Raw genomic sequence first — 9,967 nt, forward strand, 5'->3', positions numbered from 1 at the left:
CATTAAACCCATAACAATTTTATACGGCATGGTTCGAATTTCACAATCATTTCACTTTCACGGTTTTAATAGTATCTTTACTTATGTTTAATCATTTGATAGTGTGATATACATTAATTAAATTTAAAGTAAAATGTTACATACCAAACATTTTATCCATCGAATTGCTGAAGCTTCCTTATTAACTTTTAATATGATGTGATATATTTAAACATCGCTCAACGATTATTAAACTTTTTTTTTCTTGCTTGGATGACGTAGCTAACAAACCTCTCACAGCGAAAAAAAACCCCTCGTCATTGATTGGAAATGTATGTCCACTTTCACCAAATTTAAAATCGACTATTTGAAAATTCTCACGTATCATTAATCCAGAATAGAATAGGGAACACTATGGGAGCATTCACTGTGCTTCCCATTTATTTGACATGTGAATCTCATGTCTTACAATAATTTGAAACGGCGGATCTCCTTTGGTAAGGTGTCTCGCCTTTATTGCGGAGATGAATCTATCTTTCAAGATGTCGGATTCACAACTCTGCAGTTTGTTCTAATTTCTCCATTCTTGCCTGTTAATACTTGGATGTTCCCCATTTTTATTATGGCAGCAGCGAAGCTCTTACTAAATGTAGTTCCGTCAGAGGCCAAGCTCGTTACGATACCCTTCGTTGATCCAGCAGAGGTAAGTTCTTGATCAATTTGCAGAATTCCATGCTTTAATTGAAGTTGTTGGTAGTAGCTGTTGTCAAAAGCAAACGAAGTGTTTTGGTCGAGGAATACAGTGGGGTCCTGTGTTGACGACGAGGTCGGAGATGGGCAAATATTCTTCAGGGTCGCCACTAAGGTTGGATCCATGGCAGGATCCGCCGTCCCGCTTCCTTGAAAATTGTAGAGTCTGTCGCTGAAGAAACTGCAATGCGCGACCCCAACAGTATGCGCGCCTGAAATTGAAGCCAGAACACAGAGTAAATTTTCCTCCATTGCTTTTCTAAGTAAACCTAACGGCCAGATTATGTATGCTTAAATATGTAGTAGAATTGATAATACGTACCTAACAGAGTGACCATATCTTGGATTGTGAGACCCTTATTTGAGAATGCTGCAGCTGCTTGAGAAACTTGGAAGGTGGGACCCGGTAAATTTACATTGTTTATTGAAGATACCCTTCCATCTCTTCTTCCCGTTGGTAGATTGTACTGAGGCCCTCCTGCCTGTCAATCATGTTAACAGTCTTTCTCAGTCAAGTTAAAAATGTCAGCATTGGTGAAGAATAGTCGCAGAAAGAGAGAAACCTCGTGCAATTTCATGAGCTGCTTGTTATAATATATCTAATCTTTTATATATATAATTTTTTTATTTTTTTTTCATTCAATAAGATACTTTAAAAGTTTAATACGATACTTTTTCTTATTCTATAGAATAAAAAAATTACAATTCGGTTGAGGAGTAGTTTTTTACAATAAGACAGCATTGTATCTTTGCTGAAAGACACTTGTTGATAGAAAAAAAAACTAGCAGATTGCTTGGTTGTTATAATACTGACATATCTTCATTCTGATAGAGCAAACTTCTGAAATTACTCATAAAATATTCACTTTTAAGTTAAGAAAAGAAGGAAAAAAGAAGAAGCGAAAACTGTTGATGACCTGTAACTCAGAAAATAAAGGGATACTGAGAGAGATAAAACTATCAAAAATAATATGAAAGATATAATTAAATAAGAAATTTATTGGAAACTTCCACTCTTCCATCAATATCTTAACTTATTATACTGGAAAAGTTTTAATGATTTTGAATGCTTATCATATATGGATTAACATAATTAATTAAAAGCGGAATAAATATTATTATAATTTTTTTTTATTTTTTTGAGTGATAAATAAATAGTGAATATAAATTAATTAAGATGAACAATTTTCAAATAAATATTATTTTAGTGTAATTAATCTAAATTTATTTAAAAATTACAAATTTGAGCTCAAATTTAATGTCTATTAACACTTTTAAACATACTTTTAAACATTTGTGAGATGGAATTTAAACATGGGAGAGATGAAATGAAAGACGAAACAATGTTTATACTAAATCTGAGCTTTTAATTCAAAATATGTGCGCGCTCAATCAACGTGATTTAAATATGCCATGAACATTCCATTTCAACTATCGAACTAAAATCAAAATACGCTTAAAAGATCGCAAATTTGGTGTTCCTGGAATATACCAGGAATACGGCGTCTCTGGTAGCAAGTGCAACTATGTCAGCACACGAGACAACGCCGGGGCATGCACTTTCAAGCTTGGCTTTTGCTTCATCGATTATCTCAAATCCTCTTACTGTTAGGTTGGGGCCTGCTTCTTTCTCTGATACGTTATTGCCCACGCTATCAATCAGAATTGATCCATCGCAGCCCTTCAACAACATATATATATTTATTAATTCCACGCATGACCAAAGGCAGTCAATTTATATTTATAAGCCTTGGATTTAAAGGAGACTATGATTTCGAGAGAAGTGCACGCTTACCTTTACGAAACAGTCATGAAAATGCATGCGCAGGAGGGCAGCAGGAAGGGATTTGTCGGTAGCAAAGTGACTTGTGATTACTCCCCGCACAATCGATTCTGCTTGCGAACAATTGGTGTTGTAGAATCCAACCTGCAGGCTGTTTTGCGCCGATGCAGGTCCTAAAAACGCTAGAAGCAACAGAGAATTCACGATTCCGAATGCCATTATAATGAAAGGCTTCGACGTCATTGCAGTGCTGAAGACGAACACCAACAGTGAGAATGGTGAGCAATTTCAGATGAAGACGCTGGTTATTGTTATAGCAAAGTTATGTGGGTGCACACGAATATATAGCAAGTCTAGTATTGCCGTGTGGGTCCGCTGTTTCATTATTAATGGATAGGTAAAGCTGGAATCTTGTGTCATACTAAATAAGTTATGGGTTGATTGCTTTTCATAAACTCTATATTTTTATTTGACACCAATAAATAATGTTATGGGAGTAACCACAAAAGTCAATCCAGAGCTGATATGTTGGCAGTTTCGAAACTATATTGTTTCCGAGTTATGTTTGTCATGATCTCACGCTACTAAACTTCAAGCCGTTTCCATTTTGACCATTAAAGTTCTTCGATTTGATTAATAAGATAATGATGGACATGAAGTCGAAACTACTGTTAAAATTGATGGCCGTGAAAACATATCATGTCTTCTTCTGTACGTTACATATGGCAGCTTTAATATAATTGTTTTGGAGTGGCATGCAAATTGCAACGTAGTAACAACCCATTCAACGTTTTTTTTGTCTTTCTCAAACGTCTAATTTTTAAATAAAATATTTTGTAAATTTGGCCGTCGTCATCTTTAAGAGTTTTTATTTGTCTGGTCAGCGTTTGCCTACATGTTAGTAGGCGATACAACTTTTATGCATCGCTAGATTTGTCAGGGAATTGATTAGATGCATCACTAGTTTTAGTTTTGTGGAAATTTAGGCGATACAACTTTTATTGGCCATTGTTTTCTTGGAATTAATTAGATGCATCACTAGTTTTAGTTTTGTGGAAATTTATTAGATGCCTGGCACGTTAATTGTTAACAGGTTCAGTTTTTAAAATATTATTTGTATGAGCGCAAAGATAGGTCGGGTAGAGACCATAGACTATTTCAATGTAAATAACATTGACTTACCCATCTATGTTTTTATGATCATCGACTGCTTTATTGTAAAGAACATTGTCTTAGATCCATCTTCATTTTCATAAAGAAATTATATACTATTTTAATATAAATCATATTTTATATATTATCTCCGTTCTGGACTTTTTTATCTCCATTTTTATAACTTTAATAATGGGGTCGGGGTCGGGGTAGTGGATGACATGGGATGGAATGACTTAGGTGGAGATAATGTGTTAAATCAATATTATTTTATTGAATGAATGTGAAAGTGGACTTTTGTTAGGGTTTAAATTTTGAGGAAAAAATTAGTAAGTGGCATAATGGGTTAAATGAATATTGTCTTATTGAATGAATGCAAACATGCATTTACGTTAGGTTTGTTTATTTGTTTTTGGTATAGTAATTAATATGGTAAATAAGTTTGAGATTGGATGTTGAATGAATATTGTCTTTTTAACATGTTTTAATAAGATTGAGATGTGGATGAGAGATTAATGTGTTAAGTAATATTGAGATTGGATGGGATGGGATGGGATGGATAGGGATAGGTAATGTATAATAAGTAATCTCTAATATGTCTTAATAAGGTTGAGATTGATATATGCATTTGGTAGAATCTTCATATACTTCTCTTTTATCTATAATGTGGTATGTATCAAGTTTTGATGGTTTCATGTACATCCTAAACTTTTTTTAAATGTCGAGGAGGGGGAGGGGTGAATCCTTTAAATGTCCAAATGTAGGGATATGTCCCTATACATTTAACGCTTGTTTTCTTGTAGAAATTACAATAATTCTCACAATGCACATGTTTGAATGTCACATCATAGCGGTGGATCAATGACATACGTTCTTCTCAATTTGTTTTCTTCCCTATTGAGCCCAAAATATAGCTCAAATGATTTTAGTATCAACGAGAAGAACAAATGACTTATTTAAACATCATCTTCTATGCTCCTACACAACCTATTTGAAGACAAATGAAAGGGTTTGTGAAGGTCTTTGATTTTTCGATTATTGTTCATATTTTGGTTCAATTATATATAATCTAACCCTATTTGGGATTTTCCTACTGATGAATATTTGAGTGTATTTTATGAAAAGTATAATCATGTGTTTTGAGAAATTGTAACATCATAGGAGGAAGGAACTTCATATGTCTTATATACCAGTCTTTCTTGTATACTTACTCGTAAAAAATAAAGCACTTACTAGTTATCTAATGACTCATTCGTTCCGATGGTCCATTGTCACAATTATTATCAAAGCCATCATCATAGTTATGGCTTAACCTACACATATAATGATTAATACCTGTGTTGTGTAGAAAAGTATTGGCCAACTTAGGAAAAATTGTTGAACCAATAAGTACAAGTGCATGTACAAATGAGGGAGGAATCCCTTAATATTTGCAAGATACTACTCACTAAACCTAGTGTTCACTCAATTAAAGTGCATGCCAAACCACCTACACTCGACCCAAGAGGTACTCATTTAAGCCCACAAGTAAATATTGAAATATTCTAACGTTCCCATTGATGTTTATTTGGTGAAAATATATTGCATCTCTTTGGGCTTATATAGAAGTTGACATTACACCACAAGACATAGAAGGTAAAATCACTTTGTACTTTCTCAACAAAATAGGGCGACATGGGTTAAATCATATCATTGAAATGAAAACAATGCTTTCATAATCCGGAGGTCATTTCCAATAAATGTGTTCATACTCAAGCATGATTGTTTGAGGAAGACATTTCTGCAAACTAGTTCAATGTAAGTTTCAATAAGAGAATGAAACTCCCTCTCTCCCTCTCATGAAATTGAAATAAAATGGATAATAACATTTCTCATAGATTTGAATTCATTTTGTACCCAAAAATGTAGGGACAAGTTTTATAGCTTTCCTAAGATTGGAATTATTGGCAACTCCGAAAATGTAGGATGAGAGCCTTTGAATCAGGGCTTTGTGATGTTGTGTGACGCATTTCCCCAAGAGAAAATATACCTTCAAGGATCTTACCTCTCTAGGTTAAGACATCCACCCAAGACATGTTGCCATTGGGAGGCCATAGGTCACATGTTCAAATCTAATTGAGTCCCTAACCACCTGACTAGAATTAATGACCATGATGGCTTTCATTAAACAACAAACTCCTTGTGGGGGTTCACATGCCTACTTTCTTAGCAAATGTCCATATGATGTATGCAGATTCAAACCTTTATGGGTGTTATAACTGTGCCTTACTTTCAATAAATCAACCCACCTCGTGTGGTCGAAATTATAATTTGTTATTAAAATAGTAGGTTGACTATATTTTGAAGAGTTTCACTTTTTCCTTTTCCATTTTCATTGTTTTAGGACATTTATATTAGTCTAAATTTCTTCTTAAATTTAACCTCATGCTACATTATTGAGAAGACGTATAGAAACTCAAATTTCGATTATATTTCATTGTCCATATATTTCACTTCATTATTTCCTTCCACATTCCCCCACTCCTCTTGTCAATGTACACCTCTCGGTGCAATTTGTATGTTTAATCATTGGTGATCGTTATGCATGGTAGAGAGTTTCTACAACATATTTTATTCTACATTATTTTATATCAAAATACTTATGTCTTTCTAATTAAATTGATTAATTTAAAAAATTGTCATATAAATATGTATCACGTGATGACATGTGGTATTAATAATTCAATGTATTGGTCGATGGTATGGTAACAAAGTTTATTTATAGGCCAAGAATATCCATTGTAAAGTAAGGGAATACCCATAGTTAAAATTTTTGTATATATGATTTTCAAATGTATAATATTGGTATGTTAGATCTATAGTGAATTAAGTGTTTTGATGTATGTCAAACATTTACGAGCAATTTAATTTATATGGTAGCACTACTTTTAATAGTTATTGAACACATAATATAAAAAATTAATAATAAAAAGTTTAACAAATTAGTTTAAAAATTAATATTTATATAGATTTATAATAGGTTTGCTTTCAAAATAGGGCTTTCAAAATTTTATTTAATTATCAATAATTATTAGATGGAAGGTAAGGAAATATTTTAGAATATTCTTAGCATCTATCATAAATAAAAGATTGATATTTGTCTTAAAAGGTAGTTATAATTATGGTCTCCTCGTGGTATGACCAAGTGGTTCGCAAAAAGAGATGTTATCCCCTCCACCCAGTTTCAAATCCCATGGGGGATATATTTGGCCCCTTGTGATAAGGATTAAGCAGTAGGCTTCCCTACCCTCATGGAGTCTCGACTCTCGCTAAGTCATGTATTCCTGGTATATGTGACTTTTAGGTTGTTGGTGTTATAGTGGCATCTTCTAGGCTCTTACTAAGTCTGATATATTCTATTTATGGGTGGTTGGATATACTCTTGGTGTTATAGTTAGAATCTTGCTAAGTTATAAATTCCCAGTATATTTGGCTTACATGATGTTGGATATACCCTTGGTGTTATAGTTAGGCTCTTGATAAGTCATAAAATTCATGGTATATGTAGCTTATAGGCTATTGGATATACTCCTGATATTATAGTGGAAGCCACTATGTTTGTTATTAGGCCCCACCGAGATTACTCCAACGAGTTACCAATTCACCATGGTGTTAATATATATATATATATATATATATATATATATATATAGATAGATATATATATTATTTTTCTATTTTAATTAAATTGAAAAATTAAAAGAAAAATTCCATATGAACATGTTTCATGTGAATATGAGTTAATGTTTTTTAGGCATGTAGTACTAGTAAGTCATGATATTGGCCCATATTTTAAAATATCCATGGTAAAGTGGAGGTGAATCTATGTCATTAAGAATTTGGTTACATGTTTTTTTAAAATGTATATATATTTAACTCATATATCATAGTTTTGCTCAATTTCTTAACACGGGTCCTCCTGTCTAAGAATCCTAGGGTTTTTGCATGTTTATTTTCTACATGGTATTTGTTCATGGTTTGTTCATCTGTATGCTATGTCTTCTAAATTATCTACATGCTCTCTCTTTCCATTGGTACTCAAAACACATTTTTTGTTTGTACAGAAGTGTGATAATGGTTTTCTTCTTGTCTTTGATTTATTGTGCCCCTATTTACTTCACAATTTTTCACAATTCATTTTGCATACCAAGGGAAATAGGGTTTTAGAGGCCTTTATAATGGCCTTACTTTTGGAGCCATCCATTATTTTAGAAGCTTCATATGTTAGTACCAAATTCATTTAATCTCTCAAAATATCATTTTGTAGTTCATTTTTGTAACACCCCCTCCTCCCAAGTCCACCCAAGCATCCAACTAGCTGGGAAAACATGTGATGAGATAGGTTACGATAAGGGATTCAATCTCCTTAGTGACCTTAATTAAATGGAACCGACAAAATTCATCAAACAAACTTATCCACATCAACAATTACATTCCCAAGAGACATGTCAACCACTCAGACATCCTGTCCCTGTCTCCCACTAATGTTTTAAGCCTCTTAACCCAAAGTTGCTCTCATGCTATAGGCAAGACAGTGATCATTAACTCAAATTCACTCTCATAGGCCTTTGTTCCAGCGACTGTGGACTTTTCTAAGCAGTCTTGTGCCAACGACCCCGAGATTTGAGCCACTTTTCTAACCCATAATCTCGACCTATGCCCAAAACTTGCTATAACCTTCGGAATCCATCAAAGTCATGATAACAATGTTGATAAATCAAGAATAAACCTCAGGACTAAGCTTGAGCATCCCCAATCAGAAATGACATTCTGGCAAACACTTGGCATAAATGCAACCTACAGGTCTAGGATATAAGACAAAACATAAATGAATGAAAGAACTTATGAAACATAACCAGAAGGATCACCTCCCTCTCCAGTGGACTATTATATCATTAATTAGGTCTTGCATCCACCCATTTAAAAATTACAAGTAAATATATGAAATAACCATGATATGAACCACTCACATAATCATGCTTATAACAAACATTAAACCATATAAATATCAAATATATGAAAGCCATTAAACCCACATATGAATAAGTACAAAATTAAGAGAAATTAGCTTTTATTAATCATAGGCAAATCCGACTAGGTTCGGGACTTCCACATACCACCCAACTATTTAACAATTACAAGTAAATACATGAAATAACCATGACATGGACCACTCACATAATCATGATTATAACCAACATTAAACCATATAAATATCAAATATATGAAAGCCGTTAAACCCACAAATGAATAAGTACAAAATTAAGAGAAATTAGCTTTTATTAATCATAGGCAAATCCGACTAGGTTCGGGACTTCCACACACCACCTCACTATAGACATGGCTGAACCAAATCTCTCTTTCACCTAGACACCCCCGTGCCATATTCCAAGTATGAATGTGAAATCTCATAGAATAAACAATCCAAGAACAACCAAGGGAATCCAAAGGTTAAACCACCTCCACCCTCACCAAACCGTGATCACACCAAAATCGGTGCTCCAATCACAACCGAACAGAACTTAGAATGTCTTCTGGAATCCATCACTGTCCTTGAGGAATTTTCCATCTCCTTGTCTCTCGGGCTTTACCACAATCCAATCTTACATCATTAGTCCATAAATCGAGACTAGTCTCTCAGGCTTTATCACAATCCAAACCCAGATCACTAGGCCCTAAACTGGGACTTCTCCTTTAGGCTTTACCGTGTATCCTACCAAAAATGGTCAAGGGATTCCTAGGCCTTTGGGAATAAACCTTGAGCGAACCTCCACCCTGGAGTCCAAAATCCATTTGAAAAACCAAAGCTCAAAACCGAAATAAACATCCCAACACCATGGCATCCAGAAAAAGGCAAGGCTATGATGAAAAATACTCTCATAACTGGGCAAAACCATGCCATAGACAACAAGAGAACTATACACCAACATGTAAATCCATGCATGTCCAAACCAGCTAGGAAATCACATATGCAAAAGGTTACCTACAAGTATTCCTACTGAAGTTGTTTGATCCTGCTCTTATTCCTTGATCCTTGCTTTCCTTTCCTTTCCTTCCCTTTCTTTTCCTTCCTTGATCCAAATCTAGAGTTCTCCAAGAAAAATCTAAGTGACCAAGGGTGAGAGAGAGAGAGAATAATCAGAGATCTCCAAACTTGAATTGACAAAAGGTTACAAAATGATTCTCATAAGCCTTTTTATTAATGAGGCCTATATTTTCTTCATTTTCCATTATTTTCCTTCAATTTCCTCCTCACATGCAACT

The 9,967-nt window shown here is 34.0% G+C and overlaps 1 protein-coding gene across 1 annotated transcript; it reads right to left on the reverse strand.

The window, feature by feature from the left end:
- Nucleotides 1-362: 362 nt before the first annotated feature.
- Nucleotides 363-2,763, reverse strand: LOC149252775 (peroxidase 57-like). The gene is made up of 4 exons (XM_089456719.1): nucleotides 2,525-2,763; nucleotides 2,222-2,410; nucleotides 1,052-1,211; nucleotides 363-941 (listed from the first exon to the last, which is right to left on the reverse strand). The coding sequence occupies exons 1-4, from the start codon at nucleotides 2,753-2,755 to the stop codon at nucleotides 517-519; spliced, it is 1,005 nt and encodes a 334-aa protein (XP_089312845.1). The 5' UTR covers nucleotides 2,756-2,763; the 3' UTR covers nucleotides 363-516.
- Nucleotides 2,764-9,967: the final 7,204 nt, after the last annotated feature.

Source organism: Pinus tabuliformis, chromosome 7 (assembly GCF_031772625.1).
Source record: "Pinus tabuliformis cultivar Carrire ecotype Pingquan chromosome 7, CPIR1, whole genome shotgun sequence".
In the NCBI taxonomy this organism is placed as follows: domain Eukaryota; kingdom Viridiplantae; phylum Streptophyta; class Pinopsida; order Pinales; family Pinaceae; genus Pinus; species Pinus tabuliformis.